General features: G+C 32.0%; 1 protein-coding gene across 1 annotated transcript in view; it reads left to right on the top strand.

Moving 5' to 3' along the window:
• The window catches only part of EPHA6 (EPH receptor A6), a 1,095,310-nt gene that overhangs the window by 721,933 nt on the left and 349,827 nt on the right, over positions 1-23,550 (top strand). The window contains exons 8-9 of the mRNA XM_074299847.1: positions 3,362-3,470; positions 6,902-6,972. Coding sequence (XP_074155948.1) covers positions 3,362-3,470; positions 6,902-6,972 — 180 coding nt within the window. The remainder of the gene's footprint in view (positions 1-3,361; positions 3,471-6,901; positions 6,973-23,550) is intronic.

The raw sequence follows: 23,550 nt of genomic DNA, 5'->3' as shown, positions 1-23,550 counted from the left end.
TTTAGTCAGCATATAAAATTCCCAGTGTGAGCCACTATCAATCCAGATCAAAAGCTAACCAGTTACTTAGTGCCAAATCTAGAGGTAAAAGAAATCATCTAGCCAGATTTTTCTCATTATGCAGTTTGGGAAATAGGTTCATAGATGTGAGGCAACTTGCCTAAAATCACATAGGTAGTAAATGTGAGAGTCAGATCTTGAACCAACATTCTCTATTTCCAAACATAATGCCCCTAGCACTGTACTGAAAATCTTTTTAATTTTTTTTCATTTATGTCATTTTAAATTTATGCAGGAAAGGAAGCACTTCTATAATATCATATAATAAAAATGATTGCACAAGAAACTGCAAGTCTAATGTATAAAACTTACTATTCTTTTTAAAGTTATGTAAATTCTGTTTTTTTTCTTCCCTTCCTCCTCATCCTAGAGATGGATACCATTAGACACAAAATACAAATACACCTAAATAAGTTTATATATACACACATAATAATATATGTGTGTATATGTATATCATTCTGGATACAGATAGCATCTTCTTTCATATGTCCTTTGTTTTTTATTTAGGTTTTTAGTCAAAATGACTTTATCATTCAAAGATTTTTCTTAAAACAATATTGCTGTTATTATATACAATGTTCTCTTGGTTTTCCTCATTTCAGTCTTCATTGTTTCTTGTATTATTTTGTTATTTCATGTGTCTGTTCATGTTTTTCTAAGATCATCAAGCTCATCATTTTATAGTACAATAGTATTACATCACAGATCCCACAACTTGTTTAGTCATTCTCCAATTGATGGGAATTCCCTCAATTTCCAGTTCTTTTCCACTGAAAAGAGAGCTACTATAAACATTTTGGAACATATAGGTTCTTTTTTTTTCCCCTAATCATCTTTAAAAATACTTTAAGTCTTTAAAAAAATGGGTATTGAAAGGTTAATTAATGTGTCCTTGCTTACACAGTTGGACTTGTCAGAGGCAAGAGTTAAACCCAATTCTTCCTGACTCTAGGCTGGCTCCCTTGCAATGGCAATATATGCTCAGGCTGCTATTTTATCAGGAACAGTGGAAGTCTCCAAGTAGAGTATAGATAACCAATTATGGATAGGATTGCTATTCAACTATGAATTGAACCAAATAAGTTATGAGGTCCTTCTCAGTTGTGAAATTCAGTATCTCTGATAATTTCAGTCGTGCAACAACAGCACACAGCACAAAGTATGAATTTCATAAATATTTGTTAGATAGTATTTAATTTGTTATGTAAGTGAAATATAATTGTCTCTTTACCATTCACTACTTGATCTTTTCTCTCTTGAGTTGTATAGGTGGCTTTGAGTGAGCCCCTTGCTACATAAATATGTATATTGTGAAAATAAAAAAAAGGTTGTAATTTTATAAGACTATATATTGTACTATAACAGCAATAACTAAGCAAATAAGTATTTTTGTTTCAAATAGCTTCTTTATCTTCAAATAGCTTATGTTATTTTCAAGATGGCTATTTGTTACTATTTGTTATTCAATAATTTCTTCTAAGGAAATGTGACATTTTGGAGGATGACATTAGTTTCCATAATATCACTGTTATTTTGAAAACTGGGAAATTTCAAGGATTATCTAATAAAAAGAGTAGCCATGTTCTTTATTGGATAAGATGTCTGTGGAGTTTATGTGGAATAATGGAATATTTTAATAGATTGCCCGAAAATTTCTCGATTAAATCATACTAATACAAATGTAATGTGAAAATTGGACATAAATTACCTTTGTCTTTATTTACATTTAAACTACATAGAAGGTTTTTTAGACTTTGTCATTGGTCTCCTAGAGATTCAAAAAACAGTGTATAAATTTCAAGAATTCCATAGCAAATATGCTATTTTTGTAAATATGTAAGCATTCTTCATGGTTTACCAATGCAAAAAAAAAATCCTATGATTTCTCAAGGCAAAGAAGCTCTCTTTTTAAAAATGTAGTATATACAAATTTAAACAAAGTAATAGCAACAAGGAATATGTTTGCTTTTAATTTAGTCACATTTACTAGGCTAGATGAGGTTAATGCTTTCTATTTGTGGAAATCACCTGAAATATCAATTATTCAAACTCTTATCAAGTCATAAAGGACAATAAAAAGAGGTACTATTTTTATATTTCAAAATACTTTAAATTAATTAATATAATGAGGCAAAATGTATTAATATGTACATTTTAATATAAAAAGATGTAGTCAAAATAGATTGAACAGTATATCAGAAAACTTGGCTTCAAATCCTAACTTTTTATCTCTGTGGCTCTCAGATTCCTCATCTGTACTTTATTAGGACTTTAGATATGGTGATCTCTAAATACTTCAGTAACTCTAAATATATGTTATAGCTGGCAATTTAGATGACATTGGGTCTGAGTAATTCAGAAAAAATTCCCAAAATAATTATTTTACTTTTATTGGGGAGACTATTCTTTTACTTATTCTATTATTAAAGCCTTTAATTTATAACATTCATTTCTAAACATATTTTTGATTATTCAGTGAGTTTTCTCTTATAAAATATTTAAAAAAAGAAAATAGCAACTAAATCAACTAAACTATTAATTATATTAGTATATTTATCACTCTGTACACATAGTCCCCCACTTCTGTAATTATCTAGTATTTAGGTTTATTTTTATATTTTCCATTTCCATGTTAATAGTTATGATATATATGATTTCCTGGCTTTGTTTACTTTACTTCTTCAGTTCATATACTTCTCATGTTTTTCTGAACTCTTCATAATTTCTAGCAGTTCATTACTATTCAATAGCATTTATTGCTAAGCTATTTCCCAATCTATGAGTGCTTACTTTATTTATTACAGAGAAAGAAACTGAGTTTCCAAAAGATTCATTAACTCAGAGACATGCATAATAAACATAAATAAACAGGGTAGACACAAGCTACAAATTTGCTGACCTGATCTCTAGGGTCTACTCCACCTCTAAATTTATAATCCTATGATCCTTTCATTATCTGACATTGGCAGGTATCAATCAGACTAAGTATCTGTAAGTGTTAGTATCTGTATAAGTGTAAGTAACAAAGCCAATATTCATCCCCAAATTTTTAGTCTTTAGTCTTTTACGCTTTTGTGCCACAGTTATCCTGTAAGTTACCATGTCATTGTTTTATCATTTAATATGGATCAACATGTATTGATTTCATGTTCAAAACATTGTGTTATAAATCAGATAGTGCCTATTTGTGATATTAATAACATTTTTCTTATAGATTTAAAGACTCAGAATGATTTAAAAGTCAGAAGGTGAACTATTTCACAAGAACTTAATATCTATTTATATGTTTCTATTGCAGCTTCTGATATAGCAGCAGAGCAAGGGCAGATTCTTGTAATAGCCACTGCGGCGGTGGGTGGATTCACTCTTCTGGTCATCCTAACCTTGTTCTTTTTAATCACTGGAAGGTAATTAATATACGCTAGAAATTTTAGTGTATTGCTAGATAAAATTATTAATCATTCAAAAATGTTTATTGAGTGCATATTATATGTCATTGTATATCTGTATATTCTTTTATGATTAATTTTTTTTTTCAAATCAATTGCATGCTTTTTGTGGAGGCGCTATTTGTATATTGGAGGTATATGCCTTTTAGGTCCAAAAAAGCATATAATTTTTAATTTACTAATTTGAAGTATTCATAGAATGAATACAGAATCCCCAAAGGTAAAGCTGGGGGCAAGGGAAAGGGAAGAACTGAGTTAGCACCAATAAAAACAACAAATAGGTAATGAGAAAACCTGATTCAAATTTGAGATCTGCCACTTCCTGCATGAGAAATTTGGGAAGTCACATAGCCTCTCAATTTCAATTTCCTCACCTGCAAAATTGGAATTTGCATTACATGATTTCTTAGGTTCCTTCCAGTTCTAATTCCATGAGTCTATCCTTTTTTATACATGTGGATATCATACTGCTTTCAACTAATTATTATTGCTTGGTGCAGAAACCTTCCTCTTTTATCTGGGGAATTTTTTAGCTGCCAAATGTAATGTTAGTTTAGGTATTGAAAGAAAACATTTTTTTTTCTCCTGTAATTTAAGCAGTGCCGAATATGAATGTGTAGGGGTTTATCACTTAATTGAAAATAACCAAATAGATTTTCTAAACTTTAAAAACAATGCATGAATTTTGTCAGAAATTCACTATAAGGAAGAGTCTTTTAAACTCTTAGGATGTAGAGGACTTATGCCTTTATCTTGGTTTGCTATCTGCTACTATTGCTATTGTCAACTTATTATACCTTGCTCCTCAGTGGTTTATGTTGATAAATGGTTCATTAGTTTCCAAGTCCAATAAACACAGCTTTGACATGCTAATAATGATGTATAGAAGCGTTTTGAAACATATTAATCTTTATAAAAATAAAAATATTGGGCTAGGTAAAAAATAAGCAGGGCTCTAGGGTCTACTCCACCTCTAAATTTATAATCCTATGATCCTTTGATTGTCTGACATTAGCAGATATCAAACTAATCACACTTTCTAGGCACAAGTCAGAGCCTTGTTCCTTAATCAAAATCAAATATCTTATCTTTTATATGAGATATGGCTAATTCCTCACAGTCAAACACATTCTAACAAGATGTACAAGTCATAACTGAGCAGATATAGCAAAAGAATAACTTCTAATATTAGGAAAGATGAAAAAAGTAAAATACTCATTAAAGAATCCATCATATTTAAAATATAAGTTAAAACAAAACAAAAACTAAACAAAAAATAATAATAATAACTAAATCATTAACCATGTAGAACCTGGTGAATGATAACAAGATATGAGGTAGAGGCCTGATACAACCATCTTTACTCTGATACTCTGCTCTACATTTCACCTTCACCCAAATAATCTGTGATTTCCTCAGTAGATAAATCTTCCAAATAACACAGATCATACCCCATCTATAATTTTGGAAATAATTCGTTGGGAGTGGCCTGAAACACAAATAAATTCAAATCACTTGCACAAATCACTTGCCTAAATCAAAGATGGGATTTGAGCCTCTCTTCTTAATTCCAATTCTAGTGTTCTATTTATTACAAATGATTGACTTCATTTAATTTAATGTAATAATTTAATTATTGTAAATGCAATTATCATTACTGAAATTTTCTGTTATTTAAAATTCTGCCTATTCATTCTAGATAGAGTAGAGTTTAGTTTAAGAAATGATAATGTTGTAATTCATTTAAAGATTTGCTTATTAAATCACAAAAGAATACTTTAAAAGAAAATGTCATGAATAGGAACCACAAAGGTAGTTATGCTACAAACCAGCAGCTTATTTTTAAGTTAGAATGTTTCATCCAGAAAATTATCATATTTGCCTTAAATATGTGATCTTAAAGGTTTGATGTACTCTTTAGTGTGACTGTTTGATTCACAAAGATCAGAATTATTCTATTTTCCAGCAAAATAAATCTCAATAATTTTCACAATTAATTTTAATTAAATTAAATAACTATTCAATTAAGAGATATTTATTCGTCCAAATAAAGTTTAATGAAATTCATCCATCTAGCTAACTAAATTATATATACCTATCAAATGTCTTATTTTCCTGCAAAGTTTTCTTTAATCAATGTTTTAAAATAATACAAATAGTTTAATAAAAATAATCATTAAGATAGTAGAAAGTAGATTTTACCAAGGCCAAATTGTTACTAATTGAATGTGGTTTTATTTGCACAGTGAAACATTTATGATCATTCAGGAACAAATTAATTCAATTCAATAAATTCTTAAAAGATATCATTAAACCTAAACTTGAAATGTATTCCTAGAATATAATTGCAATTTTTTTGGGGGGGAAACAACTTAATAATGTCCTAACTTTAGTAGTAAAGAGATTTTTTTTGTTTTATTCTTTAAGCAGTAGCCTAGAAGATTAAACTTCCTTACCTTTCTAATATCCTATGAATAGAACTGTTTCAAATACATAAAATAAAGATTCATTTTGAAAGTATCATATAAACATGGTGATAAATGAGCATTCACTGGAAATTATTCTTTGAAGACAGTTTGAGAAATTTTTGAATAAAATACTCAATTTTCCATAGAACTTTGAGGCACATTTCACTATGAGAGTTTGAATTGGTATTCTACAGATGTTTTCTGCTTCATCATTTAGAATTAGCAATTTGATGAACTGTCATATCATAAGGATGTTGATGAGTCTATTCATATTGAAGAGGCAGGGTATGAGATAAGCAGCTGCCTCTACTTTATCACGTGGTTATATGTACTAAGAGCAAACAGAACATATTTCCATCAAGTTCCAGATGTAAAATGAAAATTGTAATGACTGTAATCCCTCCAAAATGAAAACAATTGGTTAAATTCCCCAGAATCTTATCCTGAAGCCTGGTATGTTATTAAAGATATATTTTGATGCCTGTAGCAGTTATGTAACATACAAGCAATGTGAGATCTGTGTGGCTGGATACAGGGGACTTTGTCTTGTCCCTAACATTCCCACCAACATAATAAAACTGGGACAGTGAATTTCTCAATTCATTCATCATTGTTTTTGATGATAACTCAATATCATTTGCAATCAATTTGAGCTTTCACTCAAAACCTTGTATATGATTTTATTCTTTATGCAACTATACTATAGGAGACCTATGATCGCTTCACTAAGAATGCATTTTTCAGTGATATAAATCATAGTTCCTTCATATTTGCCAGTCTTATGTGATACCAGTCACTTCCTCCTATCACTTTGGTCTTAGAATACCCTTCATTCTAAATAATTCAGATTCATGTCTAGCACAATTCTTCAGGAGACAGAAACAAGATTTTAAAATATGACTCTGTTTGCCTTTCCAAAAGGTGCCAGTGGTACATAAAGGCCAAAATGAAATCTGAAGAGAAAAGAAGAAATCACTTACAAAATGGACATTGTAAGTAATGTTGGCTCATTCCATGCTTTTTCCTTGCATGACCTTCTATCATACTGCTTAACAAGTTCATTTAAAATTTGTATTCATTCATTCAAACTGGATTTTTAAAAATCTCTCACTTCCTACCCTTCCAAATTCAAGCTATTTATCAGTTTTCAGGTTCATCTATGAATTCACACCTGCTCGTCATTAGATGATGTTAGTTTTTCCATTTTTGCATGCTGTGGAACAAGACAGGCTGAATTTTGCTAAAAATACAAGTCAACTATATTTTATTGAGTTGTTACATAGATATCATATATAATATATTATATTAGCATATATACGTATAGATACATAGATAGGATAGATAGATAGATAGATAGATAGATAGATAGACAGACAGACACACTGTCTCTAAAATGTGATCTGCTTTTAATTAGAGCTATATTATCCATGGTATGATAGGGAATTTCTCCTAACATTTTTCTAGGGAATATATTTATCAGTATAAAAACAAAAATGATTAAATTCATTAAAATTCAAAAATAGAAATCCAGCTTTTTAATTCTAAAATATATATAAAAGCCTTGTGGCAAGGAAACAGTCATTTAAAGGATCTCTTCCCAAGCAAGCTATAATTACCATTAAGATTAGTTTTATCATTTCCTTCCTCTAAGTTGCAAATTTCTCTCTGAGAATTACTGTGTCTAAGAAGGGCTGAAATGAGGATATGGGTGTGAATTAACTATGATGAAGTGATTCAAAAAAATTAAGGGGCAAGAAAGAAAGTTGCCCTAGAAGAAAGGGGAAGGGAAATGGGGAAAATTCTCTCACATAAAAGTGGTATGCAAGAAAGAGCTTTACATAACAAGGGGAAATGGAGGAGATGGAAGGCAATACTCAAGCCTTACTCTCATCAGAATTAATCTGATATAACATACATACCAACATACACACTATAACATACATACTAACTTAAGTATAGAAATCTAACTTATAAAACAAAAAAAGTAGAAAGAGATGGGGATGAGAAAAAGAGGAGTAAATGTTCTGGTAGAATAGAGGGCAGATTTTAAAAGAGGTAAAACAGAATATTTAGAAGGTACAGGGGAGCCAGAGAGACAGAGACAGAAATAGTGAGAGAATAAATAGGAGGGAAATGCACAGTTAACTGTGGGTGTGAATGGGATGAATTCACCCATGAAATAGAATCAGATGGAAGAATAGATTATAAACCAGATCACAACAATATGTTGTTTAGAAGAAACATACTTGAAAAAGACAGACAAACACAGGGTAAAAATAAGGTCTGGAGTAAAATCTATTATGTATCAGCTGAGGCAGCTGAGGATTTTTTTTAATTGTTGTTGTTTTGGTTTGGTTTTTGTTCTTTTTTTTTTTTTTTTTTTTTTTTTTTTTTAGAGGAGGGATAACAATTATGATTACCCCTTGATGAAGTAAATGAAGTAAAAGCAAAAATATATTCAATTAAAAGAGATTCATCAGGGAGACTATATTTTGCTAAGAGGCATCATAAATAGTGAAATAATATCAATATTAAACACCAAATGGAATAGCATTAAGAGTAAAGTTAAATTTATTACAGGAAGAAATAGCTAGTAGAATTATATTAGTGGGGAACCTCCCATTTCCCTTCTCAACACTAGATAGTTTTTTTTTTTCTCTTTAATAACATCTTTTCCTAATTATATGTCAAGGCAATTTTTATAATTCATTTTTACAGTATTTTGAATTCCAAATTTTTCTTCTTGCTTTCTTCCCCTCCCATCTTATGAAAATGTTAAGCAATTTGATGTGGGTCATGCATGAGCTGTCATGTAAAACATTTCCTTGTCACAATTATGGAAAAAGAAACACATGAAAAAGGAAAAAAACACACAAAAGAGAATGAAGAGAAAAGATATGCTTCAATCTGCATTCACAACCCATCAGCTCTTTATGGCATTTTCCTTTGTGAGTTCTTTGTATTTGTGTCAGATCACCATGTTACTGAGAAGAGTTGAGTCATCCATAGATGATCATCCCACAACGTTGCTGATACTATGCACATTGTTTTTCTGGTCTTGTTCATTTTACTTTATATCAATTCATACAACTCTTACCAGCTTTTTCTGAAATCTGCCTGCTCATTATTTCTGATTACACAATATTATTTCATTATATTTACATACCTTCTTCAGCCATTCCTCATTGATGAGCATCTCTGCAATTTCTAGTATTTTGCCACCATGAAATCTATATTTTTCTAGGTATTCCTTCATTTCACTTAGGTTGCCAATTCATTAGCATAAAATTGGGCAAAGTAACTCCTGATAATTGCTCTAGTTTCCTCTTCATTGGTGTATAGTTCTCCCTTTTCATTTTTAAGACTAACATTTTGATTTTTCTCTTTCCTTTTTCTAATCAAATTTGCCAAGGGCTAATCTATTTTGTTGGGTTTTCCGCAGAACCAATTCTTAGTTTTATTTATTAATTCAATAGTTGTTTTTTTTTTACTTTCAATTTTATTAATATCTCTATTTATTTTTAGAATTTCAAATTTAGTGTTTGATTGGGGGGTTTTAATTTGCTCTTTTTCTAGCTTTTTTAGTTGCAAGCCTAATTCATTGATTTTCTCTTTATTCTATACAAGTAGGCCTCCAGAAATATAAAATTTTCACTTATTACCACTTTGGCTGCATCTTTTCTGGTCTGTTTCCTCCCATAAATTCTTTTCCCCCAGGGACTCTGAGCTATCTACACTGGAGATTGTACTGGTTGCCCTGGCTGCCTCCCTCCCATTTCCAATTGAAACAGACCATTTTTTGGTGATCTTTGAAGTTATCTTCTGCTGATAATTTGTTGCATCCCAATAGTGGGTTCTGCCCATCCAGCGCTAATTCAGAGGCTGGATTTCACAATTACTGTGAGGGTTGTAAAGAAGGTCAGAGAGAAATGTGCATCATCTCCACCATCTTGGCTCCACCCTCAACACTACATGTATTATTTAGAAAAGCAGGTAAAGAAGGAATTCTACCAAATTCCTTTTGTGATGCAAAAAAAAAAATTGGTGCAGATACCTAAAATATAGAGCAAATAAAAATTAAATAAAATATTATCAAGGATTCTATAGCAATATATCACAAACATTATAAACTATGACAAGGAACGAGTTATACTAAAAATTCAAGACTGCTTCTATATTAGGAAAACTATTAGCATAACTTACCATGTCAATAAAGAAAACAACAAAAATCAAATGATTATTACAATAGATGTAAAAAAGGCTTTTGACAAAATACAGAACATATTCCTATTAAAAACACTAGAAAGTATTGTGGGAAATGGAGTTTTTCTTTAAATAATAAGTATTGGATATCTAACATCATCAGCAAACATTATTTATAATAAGCTGGAAGCCTTCCCTGTAAGATTGAGAGTGAATTGAGGATGCTCATTATCAACACTATTATTCAATATTTTACTAGAAATGCTAGCTATAGCAATAGGACAAGAAAAAATTCACAGGATAAAAATAAGCTATAGGGAAAAAAGTATCATTCTTTGCAAATGATATAGTATGTTTAGATAATCAGCTAAAAAACTAGTTCAAACAATTATCAATTTCAGCAGAGTCACAGGATATAAAATAGACCTGCCATCATTTATCAATTTTTTAAATGTTACCAACAAAATACCAAAATACCAAAAATTTTTTAAAAAGAAATTCACTTAATATAATTGCAGAAAACATAAAATGCTTGGAAATCTATCTGCCAGTACAAATCTGGGTTTTATATGAATAAAATTACAAAATACTTTTCACAAGAATAAAGACAGATCCAAAGTATTGGAAAAATATTAATTGCTCATGGGTATACTGAGACAATATAATAACAATGCATATTAACTTATTTAGTCAGTGCCACAACAATAAAACTACTAAAATTATTTTTAGAGCAAGAAAAAAAAAGCAAAATTCATTTGGAAGACCAAAAACTCAAGAATATTAAGGGAATCAATCTTTAAAAATTAAGGAAAGCAATCTTACATTAGCAGATGTTAAACTTTATCAAAAAGCAATAATGAAAACAATATGATATTTTCTAAGAAATAAAGTGGTAGATTAATGAAATAAAAGGGATACAAAATGCAGAGCAAGAAATGAATGACCATAATAATTTACTTTTTGAGAAAGCTCAAGCTTTTGAGTCAAGATCTCAAATGTCACAAAAATGATGAGAAAACTGAAAATCAGTTGAAAAAAATCTAGTAATGGACCAACACTTCATACCTTATATCAAAATAAGATCAAAATGAATACATGATTTATATATAAAGGATGATATTATGAACAAATTAGGGGACCATGGACAATTTTACTTGTCAGTTCTAGAAGTAAGTTAAAAAAAATCTTATAACCAAACAGAACATGAAGATAAACAGAAGAAATAGAATGCATTAAAAGGTTTTTACACAAACAAAACCAATACAATTAAGATTATAAAGAAAGCAGGAAACTGAAAGGGAAATTACAGTACGCTTTTATAAAATGTGTAACAAATTTATAAAAGCATAAGTCCTTCTCCAATTGATAGTTAAAGAATTTGAACAGGCAGTTTGCAGAAGAAATCAAAACTATCTACAGCAATATGAAGGGAGGAAGTTCTATGAATTAGAGAAATGCTAATTAAAATAGTTTTGAGGTACCATATCACATTTACCAGATTAGCTAAAATCACAAAAGGGAAATCACAAATGTTGACGGGAATAAAAAAATTGGGACACTGATGCACTATTGATGGAATTATGAACTAATCCAACCATTCTGGAAAACAATCTGAAACTCTCCAAAAGACTATAAAAAGTGCCTGTCTTTTGACCTAGAAATACCACTACTGATTCTATTTTCCAAAGAGAATAAAGAAAAAGGAAAATGATCTATATGTACATAAACATATTTCAACTTTCTTTGAAAATGGAGAGGAAAACATTTGAACAATTTATGATATATGAGTGTGATGAAATAATATTGTATTATAAGAAATTTTATAAGAAATGATGAGTAGGGGGTTCCAGCCAAGATGGTGGAGAAGCAAGACAGAACTTTCTAAGCTCTATAATTCCCTTTCTAGCAACTATTTAATTCAGCCTTAAAAACAGTGCTTGACTGGTAAAACCCATGAATATTGGAAATACAAAAACTTACCAGCAGAAGAGAAACTGGAATATCGCCAGAAAACTTTTGACCTGAGGTGGTGGGAGTAGACCAGCGCAGAGCAGGGAGAGAAACGGGAGCAGGGTGGCCTCTGCGGTTGGAAGGTTTACATAGAGCTCTCTGCCGTAGCCTACTTTGGTGGTGGAGTAGTGGACTGGCAGAGAAGTTTGAGCCTGGGGTAGAGGGTACTCTGAGGTACACTAAAGCCAGAGAGGATCTGGCTGTGCTCACCCAGGACTGGAAGTGACCTAGCACTGACCATAACACAGCTCTTCACAGCATTCTGCAGTGAGGGGCTCTTGGTGGGGGGCAGTCACATATAGTAGGGGCATAGCTCAGGGCAACCTCTCATCTATGCAGTGAAAGGCTCGGCCAGGGGTAGTGGAATTTCCCCAGCTTGCCTCTCACTCCCCAGGCAGAGACACATCCTATGCAGTGAGGGATAGGATGACTTCTAATATTCAAAGCCAGTGTTTGTGAGAGGGACAGTGATACCTTTGTTCCTTAACCTCTAGCCCCAAGGCAATCACTAATCCTCACAGTGGGGCTCCTAGCAGGGCACTTATACAGCCCTGCCTGTGACACCCAGGCATACTCACTTCCTTGGCAACTCAGCCATTCCGTGCAGCCCATTGAGAGGACAGACACTGTCCCTAAACCCATAATCTCCTTGCCCTGAGGGCAGACCCTGAAGGCTTTTTTTTAAATGAGCAAAAAAATGAAGAAAAGGATTGACAGCTTCTATGCAGAAAAAGAGCAGGCTTCCAACACTGAGGAGACTAATAGCAGACAGCCTCCAGACAATATCCCAAATAATGCTCTCCTAGAAGAAACTATTAAAAATTTGAAGAGAGAATTAAAAGAAAAATGGGGAAAGGAAAGAAAAGCTATGCTAGAGAATAACAATGTCCTGAAATGTGAATTAGGAAAGGTAGACAACTTCCTGAAATGTGAATTGGAAAAGGTAAAGAATTCACAGAAAGTGCAGGGAAACAGAATTAGGGAATTGGAAAAGGTAAAGAAATCACAGGAAAGTAGGATCTGTGAACTGGAAAAAGAAAATAACTCACTAAAAAACAAATTTAGTGAATTGGAAAAAAATTCCATAGAGAAAAACAACTCATTTAAAAACTCAATTGGACATATAAAAAGTAAAAAAAAAAAAAAAAAAAAAAAAAAAAAAAAAAAAAAAAAAGCTAATGAAGGTCATTAAAAATCAGAACTGAACAAATAGAAATAAATGATTCATTGAGACGCCAAGAATCAGTCAAGCAAAACCAAAAAAATGAAAACCTGGAGAATTACTTCAAATATTTAATGGGAAAATTGACAGACTTGGAAAATAGATCTAGGAGAGATAATCTGAGGATTATTGGACTTCCCAAAAATTATGATGAAAAAAAAGAGCGTAGATTCTATTTTACAGGAAATCATCAAAGAGAACTGTCCAGAGGTAATAGAACCAGAAGGTAAATTAGGCATTGAAAGAATTCATTGAACACCTTCTGAAAAAGACGACCCCCCCAAAAAAAAACCTCCAGGGAATATTGTGGCCAAACTTCAGAACTATCAAACAAAGGAAAAAAATATTGCAAGCACCCAGGGAAAAAAATTTAAATATCGAGGTTTCACAATAAGGGTCACTCAAGATCTGGCTGCATCCACATTAAAGGATCGACGGGCCTGGAATCTGATATTCTGAAAAGCCAAGAATAAACTACCCAGCTAAGTTTAGCATTTTCTTCCATGGAAGAAGATGGACATTTAATGAAACAGATGAATTCCATATGTTTCTAAGGAAAAAACCAGATTGAAACAAAAAAATTTGATATCCAATTGTAGGACTCAAGAGAAGCAGAAAAAGGTAAAAGGAACTCTTAAGAACTGTATTTCTGTTGTGGATCTACATTAAGACTACATGTATGATTTGATTTTAAGAATATAACACAAAAAAGAGGGGGGGAAGTCAAAATGGAAAGGGGATAGTGTCAGAAAAAGGGGAAAGTGGAGATAAAAAGAGGGAAACTACATCCCACAAAGAAGCAAAGAAAACTTATCATATCTGAGGGAAATTAGAGAAGGGGAGGAACATTGTGTGAACCTTACTCCCAGTAAAAATTGGCTCAAAGAGAAAATAATTGACATATTGGTCTTACAGAAAATTCTTTCTCTCCTCATTAAAAAGGGGGAGAAGAAAAGGGAAAAGGGAAAGAGCACTAAGGAAAGGAAACAAGAAAGGGAAAGGGATTTAAAGGGAGGAGGAAGGGATACTAAAGAGGGAAGGCTGCATGATGCAAGTGGGACTTATAAGTTTAATACTGGGAAAGGGGTTTGGGGGGGTAAGGGAAAAAAGCATAATCAGGGGATAATATGATGGCAGGAAATAGAGAATTAGTCATTTTAACTGTAAATGTGAATGGGATAAACTCTCCCATTAAGTAGAGACAGATAGCAGAGTGGATCAAAAGTCAGAACCCTACAATATGTTGTTTACAGGAAACACATTTAAAGCAGGGAGATACATACAGAGTAAAGGTAAAAGGCTGGAGCAGAATCTATTATGCTTCAAGTGAAGTAACAAAAGCAGGTGTAGCCATCCTTATCTCAGATCAAGCAAAAGCAAAAACTGATCTAATTAAAAGAGATAAGGAAGGAAACTATATATATATATATATATATATATATATATATATATATATATATGCACCAAGTGGTATAGCATCTAACTTCCTAAAGGAGAAGTTAAGAGAGTTGCAAGAAGAAATAGACAACAAAACTATAATAGTGGGAGATCTCAACCTTGTACTCTCAGAATTAGATAAATCAAACCACAAAGCAAATAAGAAAGAAATTAAAGAGGTACATCAAATATTAGGAAAATTAGGTATGATAGATCTTTGGAGAAAACTGAATGGAAACAGAAAGGAGTATACTTTCTTCTCAGCAGTTCATGGAACCTATACAAAAATTAACCATATATTAGTACATAAATATCTCAAAATTAAATGCAGGAAGGCAGAAATAGTGAAGGCTTTCTTTTCAGATCACGATGCAATAAAAACTACATTCAGCATAAAGTTAGGGGTAAATAGATCAAAAAGTAATTGGAAACTAAATAATCTCCTCTTAAAGAATGATTGGGAGAAACAGCAAATTATAGACACATTTAATAATTTCAATCAAGATAATGACAATGATGAGACATCATACCAAAATTTGTGGGATGCAGCTAAAGCGGTAATAAGGGGAAATTTTATATCTTTGGAAGCTTACTTGAAGAAAATAGATAAAGAGAAGATCAATGAATTGGGCTTGCAACATAAAAAGCTAGAAAAAGACCAAATTAAAAACTCCCAATCAAATACTAAACTTGAAATTCTAAAATGAAAAGGAGAAATTAATAATATTGAAAGTAAAAAGATTATTGAACTAATAAATAAAACTAACCATTGGTTTTATGAAAAAAACAGTAAAATAGATAAATCTTTGGTAAATCTAATTAGAAAAAGAGAGAGGAAAATCAAATTGTTTATCTTAACAATGAAAACGGGGAACTGTCCACTAATGAGGAGGATATTAGAGAAATAATAAGGAGTTACTTTGCCCAACTTTATGCCAATAAATTTGATACCCTAAGTGAAATGGAGTACTACCTCCAAAAATATAGGCTTTCCAGATTAACATAGGAGGAAGTAAATTGTTTAAATAGTCCCATTTCAGAAAAAAGAAATAGAGCAAGCTCTATTTCTAATCAACTCCCTAATTAAATATCTCCAGGACCAGATGGATTCACAGGTGAATTTTACCAAACATTCAAAGAAAAATTAGGTCCATTATTATATAAACTATTTGAAAATATAGAAAGTGAAGGAGTCCTACCAAATTCTTTTTATGACACAGACATGGTACTGATACCCAAATCAGATAGGTTGAAAATGGAGAAAGAAAACTATAAACCAATCTCCCTAATGAATATTGATGCTAAAATCTTAAATAATATATTAGCAAAAAGACTACAGAAAATCATCCCCAGGATAATACATCATGATCAAGTAGGAGTTATACCAGGAATGCAGGGCTGGGTCAATATTAGGAAAACTATCAGTATAATTGGCCTTATTAATAATCAAATTAACAAAAGTCATATGATCATCTCAATAGATGCAGAAAAAGCATTTGATAAAATCCAAGATCCATTTCTATTAAAAACATTTGAGAGTATAGGAATAAATGGACTTTTCCTTAAAATAATAAGTGGCATCTATTTAAAACCATCAACAAGCATCATATGTAATGGGGAAAGATTGCAACCATTCCCATTAAGATTAGGGGTGAAACAAGGTTGTCCACTATCACCATTACTATTCAATATTTTGTTAGAAAAGCTAGTTTTGGCAATAAGAGTGGAGAAAGAGATTAAAGGTATTAGAGTAGGTAAAGAAGAAACCAAATTATCACTCTTTGCGGATGATATGATGGTAAACTTAGAGAACTCCAAAGACTCTGCTAAAAAGCTATTAGAAATAATTCAGAATTTTAGCAAAGTTGTAGGATACAAAATAAATCCACATAAATCATCAGCACTCTTATATGTCACTAACAAAATCCAACAGAGTTACAGAAAGAAATTCCATTTAAAGTAACTACTGATAATATAAAATATTTAGGAATCTATCTGCCAAGGGAAAATCAGAAACTATATGAGCAAAACTACAAAACATTTTCCCCACAAATTAAGTCCAATCTAACCAGTTGAAAAATATTAAATGCTTTTGGATAGGGCGAGCAAATATAATAAAAATGACAATTCTACCTAACCTAATGTATTTATTTAGCGCTATACCAATCAGACTCCCAAAAAACTATTTTAATGACCTAGAAAAAATAACAACAAAGTTCATATGGAAACAAAAGATCAAGAATTTCAAGGGAATTAATGAAAAAAAAAATCAAATGAAGGTGACCTAGCTGTACCAGATCTAAAATTATATTATAAAACAGCAGTTACCAAAACCATTTGGTATTGGCTAAGAAATAGACTAGTTGATGTGGAATAGGTTAGGTCCAAAGGACAAAATAATCAATAACTCTAATACCCTAGTGTTTGACAAACCCTTATCCCAGCCTTTGGGATAAGAACTCAATGTTTGACAAAAATTGCTGGGAAAATTGGAAATTAATATGGCAGAAGCTAGGCATTGACCCACACTTAACACTGTACACCAAGGTCAGGTCAAAATGACCTAGCAATAAAGAATGAGATTATAAATAAATTAGAGGAATATAAGATAGTTTACCTCTCAGACCTGTGGAAGAGGAATGAATTTATGTCCAAAGAAGAACTGGAGATCATTATTTATCACAAAGTAGAAAACGTTGATTATATCAAATTGAAAAATTTTTGTACAAACAAAACTAATGCAGATAAGATTAGAAGGGATACATAAACTGGGAAAACATTTTTACAGTCAAAGTTTCAGATAAAGGCCTCATTTCCAAAATATATAGAGAATTGACTCTAATATATAAGAAATCAAGCCAATCCCAATTGACAGATGGTCAAAGGAAATGAACAGACAATTCTTGGATAAAGAAATTGAAACTATTTCTAGTCATATGAAAAGATGCTCCAAATCAGTATTAATTAGAGAAATGCAAATTAAGACAACTCTGAGATACCACTACACACCTGTCAGATTGACTAGAATGACCGGGAAAGGCAATGCAGAATGTTGAAGGGTATGTGGGAAAACAGGGACACTGATACATTGTTGGTGGAACTGTGAATACATCCAGCCATTCTGGAGAGCAATTTGGAACTATGCTCATAAAGTTATCAAACTGTGCATACCCTTTGACCCAGCAGTGTTGCTACTGGGTTTGTATCCCAAAGAGATCTTAAAGGGAAAGGGAGAGGTATGTGCAAGAATGTTTGTGGCAGCCCTCTTTGTGGATGCCCATCAAATGGAGATTGGCTGAATAAACTGTGGTATATGAATATTATGGAATATTATTGTTCTGTAAGAAATGACAAACAGGATGATTTCAGAAAGGCTTGGAGAGACTTACATGAACTGATGCTGAGTGAGATGAGCAGGACCACGAGATCGTTGTATACTACAACAACAATACTATATGATGATCAATTCTAATGGATGAGGCCATTTTCAACAATGAGATGAACCAAATCATTTTCAAGAGAGCAGTAATGAACTGAACCAGCTACACTCAGCAAAAGAACTCTAGGAGATGATTATGAACCACTAAATAGAATTCCCAGTCCCTCTAATTTTGTCCACCTGCATTTTGGATTTCCTTCACAGGCTAATTGTACACTATTTCAAAGTCCGATTCTTTTTGTACAGCAAAACAATTGTTTGGTCATGTATACATTATATTGTATTTAATTTATACTCTAGCATATTTAACATGTATTGGTCAACCTGTCATATGCGGGGAGAGGGGAAAAATTGAAACAATTGTCAATGTTGTAAAATTACCCATGCATATATCTGGTAAATAAAAATTATAAAAAAAAAAAAAAGAAAAAGAAAAAAGAAATGATGAGTAGGATGGTTTCAGAAAAATCTGTAAAGTCTTACATGAATTGATACAAAGTGGAGTGAGGAAAGCCAGGAGAATTTTGTACACAGCAAGCAATATTGTATGATAATCAATTGTGTGTGACAACTGCAATGAGCAATACAGTGATCCAAGAAAATTATTAATAACTTATAATGAGAATTAATGAAGTCTAAGTACATACACAAGCATATTTTTTCTCTTTCCTTGTTTTTTCTGCTTTTTTGGAACTTGGCTAATATTTCACATGTATGATTGATATCACATTTCTTGCCTTCTCAGTAGGTTACAGAGATATAAACCAGAGGGAGAAAATTCAGATATTCATTTTTAAAATGAATGTTAAAATAAATAAATAAAAGGTTTTTTTTGTTGTTGTTGTTTTTTAATAGGGGTGTTTTGGTCAAGTCATACTCACAGTGACAGTTTGTGATTTATGTGCCAAGAATTGGTCATTTCAAAAGTTCACATTATCATTTGTCCAAGGATATTAGCCATCATCTAAAAGATGCTATATTATATATCAAGGAAATATAGTGATGTGTCTAAAAGAAATCATCAAACTGCTGTAACTAAGTTTTATAATGTCTTAATTTTGGATTTATTCCCTTTTTCCACAAAATTTTCCCTGGAACTGCTGACTTATTTAGGAATTTTAAAGGACAGCTGATTTTGGAGAAAAGTCTTATTCAAAATAAAAAAGTTTATAGACAACACAGAATTGTTTTGATACATAATTGACATTACTCAAATGATTCTTCCCCCAACTTCATAGATTTTTTGATTCCGAGCAAAGAAGGGGGAAGGGAAGCCCAAATAACAAATATGCAAAGTCACAAAAAAACAAATCCTTCCGTTGTCTATGTTTGGAATTATATCTGCCATTCAATGCCCTTCATATTCACATTATCATTCCTGGCATTTCTCTTTATGAATTCCACAAGATCCATGAGTCTACTAATTCTTCTAGTAAAAGAACAATTTCTATAAGCTCAAACCTGACCTTTCAGGTCTTCCTATTGTTCAGCTGTCAAATGATGCAGCTGGACTAGATAAATTTCAAGGTTCTCTATCTTTGCAGCATAAACTTTGAATCTTATCTTTCTCAAAGTTCCAGAATATCAGAAGCAACAAGTTTTCTTTTCTATCATTTGGTATTTTCTACCACCAGAAATAATTATATTTACAAAGCTGAGATACTCAGAGCTCCTCTTAATTATTCTCCTGATCACATTGTCATAGTTGGCTATTCTCCTTTCCTGAGACTTTAAAGCTGAGCTTAAGAATGTAGCCATAACCTGGGTGCCATTTTCTTCTGTAACAGCATGCTCACAACAAAAGTAGACATAAAAATCAGGAACTGAAATGCAAAGTTACAATATCATTAATTTAGAATTAGAAGAGAGCTCAGATGGCATCTAATTTGACCAATACCATTATAAGTAAAGAAACTAAAGCCCATGAAATATGAGTGATTTGCCCAAAGTCATACTACTATTAAAAGCCAAAAGTATTTGAACTCAAATCTTTAAATTCCAAAGGCTTTCTCCTATGTCACACTGCTTTCATGTTTTCACTAATGAAGAGTTTTCTTCAGACAAACTCAGGAATAGTGCATCTGCCTTAGGTTGGGTTACTAACTTCCTATCTTAAGAATAGAAAGTTTCATAACTGATTTCAGATTTATGTAATTAGAGTCCTGTGGTATGGTAAGCAGAAAAAAAGTATTGAAGGAAAAGAGATAATTAGCAGAGATCAGAATAAGTAGATTACTCTGATACTTTAATGGCTGTGTTATTTTATCAGTGTGGGTACTCTCACTCATAGAATCAATCTTATTTTCCTCTTCTTCCTCCTCTTCTTTCTTGCTCTTGAAATTCTTGTCAATGTCATAATATAATGCCTTAAAAGATTATCAATCAAATAGAGCAAGACTCAATTTATTTGCTCCATTTATTTCCTATATTTTATTCTTGTTCATCTCCTTTTGTAGTGAAATTTATTTTTAGTAATATTTTTCACACCACTACTTTGAACATATTATTATTTCTAATGTGTTGAAGTTGATTTAGACCAACCCTGCATCCTTCCAAAAGCCCTCTGTGTCATCATTTTCATTCTTTTGGAATTATAGAGTTCTATGATTTATATTCATGTTATTACAAGGATAGTACTAGTATCAGATACACAAACTTTTATAACACCTAGCAATTTGGGAACATGTTGAAAACACTGTGTAATTTCTTACTTGTAATTCAGGGTATATTTCCTAATGAAATCTCTATCTCACCATAAGTAAATGGAGAGAGTTGTGTAACAGAAACCAATGGAGTAGAAAACATCCAGAATGAGGGGGAACCATAAAGAGTCAGGAAGGATGAGGAAAAAGAATTCATTGGAATTAGCATTTGACATCTTTAATATTTGAGAAAGCAAATTCAGCAAACTCAAAATCATGAATTTAAAAAAATGAATATGAAGTAAGAAAATTAGAGCCCATAGCTTCCTTCCAAAAAGATTGGCTGTGAACAGGAGAAGAAATACAGAAAAATAATTCAAGAGCCATGGTCAAGCAAAATTCTGCTAAAGGATAAAGGACACCAGACAGCAGAAAGGAGGCTAGGTTGAAAGTGTTCAAATAACATAACATAGGTAACTTTTTGTAAACTTTAAGACAGGATATGAATACTAGATAATATTATCATTTAAATGGGATAGAATAATCCAAGGAGACAAAAAGGGAAGGTATCAGGGACACAAGTAATTAAGGAAATAATAGCTTAGAGGGCCCTGCCCCCTTACTACAAGAGTGTAGTAAGTGACAGAATCAATTTTACTTAGATCCTATGATTCCAGAACTTTTTTCCACTGTCTCATTCAAAAGGTACCAGGAACATAGCCAGAAATCATATCTGTGAATACTATACAAGTAACTATCATTACTATAATACTAATAGATCTGTTCTATTTCAAGTACCTTTGCTATTCTCCCAGTTTCATCTACACAGGCTTTCAGGTTGGTCTGGTTTATCTTACCTCATACCAAATTTTTACTGTTTTCCAACTGCTGTTCTTTGTTTTGCATATGATACAATTTTTCAATAAATCCTCATGTTTTAAGTCATTTTATATGCTCCCTTGAGCTGAATTTTTTTCTCTACCTGTCAAGAAGATCAAGTAGTTGGTGACTAAGACAATTTCTTGGCTTTTTTGAGCTTTTTCTTTTTTCGTTTTTTTTTTTTAATTAAAGCTTTTTATTTATAAAGCATGTGAATGGGTACTTTTTCTAACATTGACTCTTAAATAAGCTTTTGTTACAAATTTTCCCCTTCCTTTCCTCTACCACCTCTCCTAGTTGGAAGATAGTCCAATACATGTTAAATATGTTGAAATACATGTTAGATCCAATATATGTATACATATTTATACAATTATCTTGTAGTGCAAGAAAAATCAGATCAAGAAGAAAGAAAAAGAAAAACTGAGAAAGGAAACACAATGAAAGCAAATAACAACAGAGAGAGTGAGAATGCTATATGTTCTATACTCTGTTCAACACGGCTCTCTCTCTAGGTGTAAATGGATCTCTTTGATCACTGCACAAGTGGAACTGGTTTGAATCATCTCAATATTAAAGAGAGCCACTTCCATCAGAATTGATCCTTGTATAGTCTTGTTGGCATGTATAATGATTTCCTGGTTCTGCTCATTTCACTTAGCATCAGTTCATGTAGGTCTTTCTAAGCCTCTCTAAAATCATATTGCTGGTTCTTTGTTATAGAACAATAGTATTCCATAGCATTCATATACCATAATTTATTCAGCCATTCTCCAATTGATGGGCATCCACTCATTTCAAGTTTCTTTACATCACAAAGAGGGCTGCCACAAACATTTTTTCACATACAGGTCCCTTTCTCTTCTTTAGGCTCCCTTTGGGATATAATCTCAGTAGAAACATTGGTAGGTCAAAGGGTCGGCACAGTTTGATAACTTTCTGATCATAGTTCTAAATTGCTCTCCAGAATGGTTGGATCCACTCAGTTCCACCAACAATATATCAGTGTCCCAGTTTTCCCACATCCTCTCCAACATTCATCATTATTTGTTCCTGTCATCTTTGCCAATCTGACAGGTATATAGTGGTATTTCAGAGTTGTCTTAATTTGCAATTCTCTGATCAATAGTGATTTGGAACACCCTTTCATATGAGTAGAAATAGTTTCAATTTCTTCATCTGAAAATTGTCTGTTGATATCTTTGACCATTTATCAATTGGAGAATGGCTTGAACTATTATAAATTTGAGTCAATTATCTATATATTTTAGAAATGAGACCTTTATCAGATCCTTTGGATGTAAAAATATTTTTCCCTGTTTATTGTTTTCCCTTTAATCCTGTCTGCATTAGTTTTGCTTGTACAAAAACTTTTTAACTTAATACAATCAAAATCATTTTTTATGATCAATAATGATCACTAGTTCTTTTTGATTTCTTCCTCCTCCACAAATCTGAGAGGTAAACTATCCTATGTTCTGATTTGTTTATATTATCATTCTTTATGTCTAGATCATGAACCCATTTCAACCTTATCTTGATATATGGTATTAGGTGTGGGTCTATACTTACTTTCTGCCATACTAGGTTCCAATTTTCCCAGCAGTTTTTGTCAAATAGTGAATTCTTATCCCAAAAGGTGGGGCCTTTGGTTTTGTCAAATACTAGATTGTTATAGTCATTGGCTATTTCGTTCTGTAAACCTAACCTATTCCACTGATTAACGTCTCTCTTTCTT

This window comes from Sminthopsis crassicaudata, chromosome 3 (assembly GCF_048593235.1).
Source record: "Sminthopsis crassicaudata isolate SCR6 chromosome 3, ASM4859323v1, whole genome shotgun sequence".
Classification (NCBI taxonomy): domain Eukaryota; kingdom Metazoa; phylum Chordata; class Mammalia; order Dasyuromorphia; family Dasyuridae; genus Sminthopsis; species Sminthopsis crassicaudata.
This window is presented reverse-complemented; position numbering and strand designations above follow the sequence as displayed.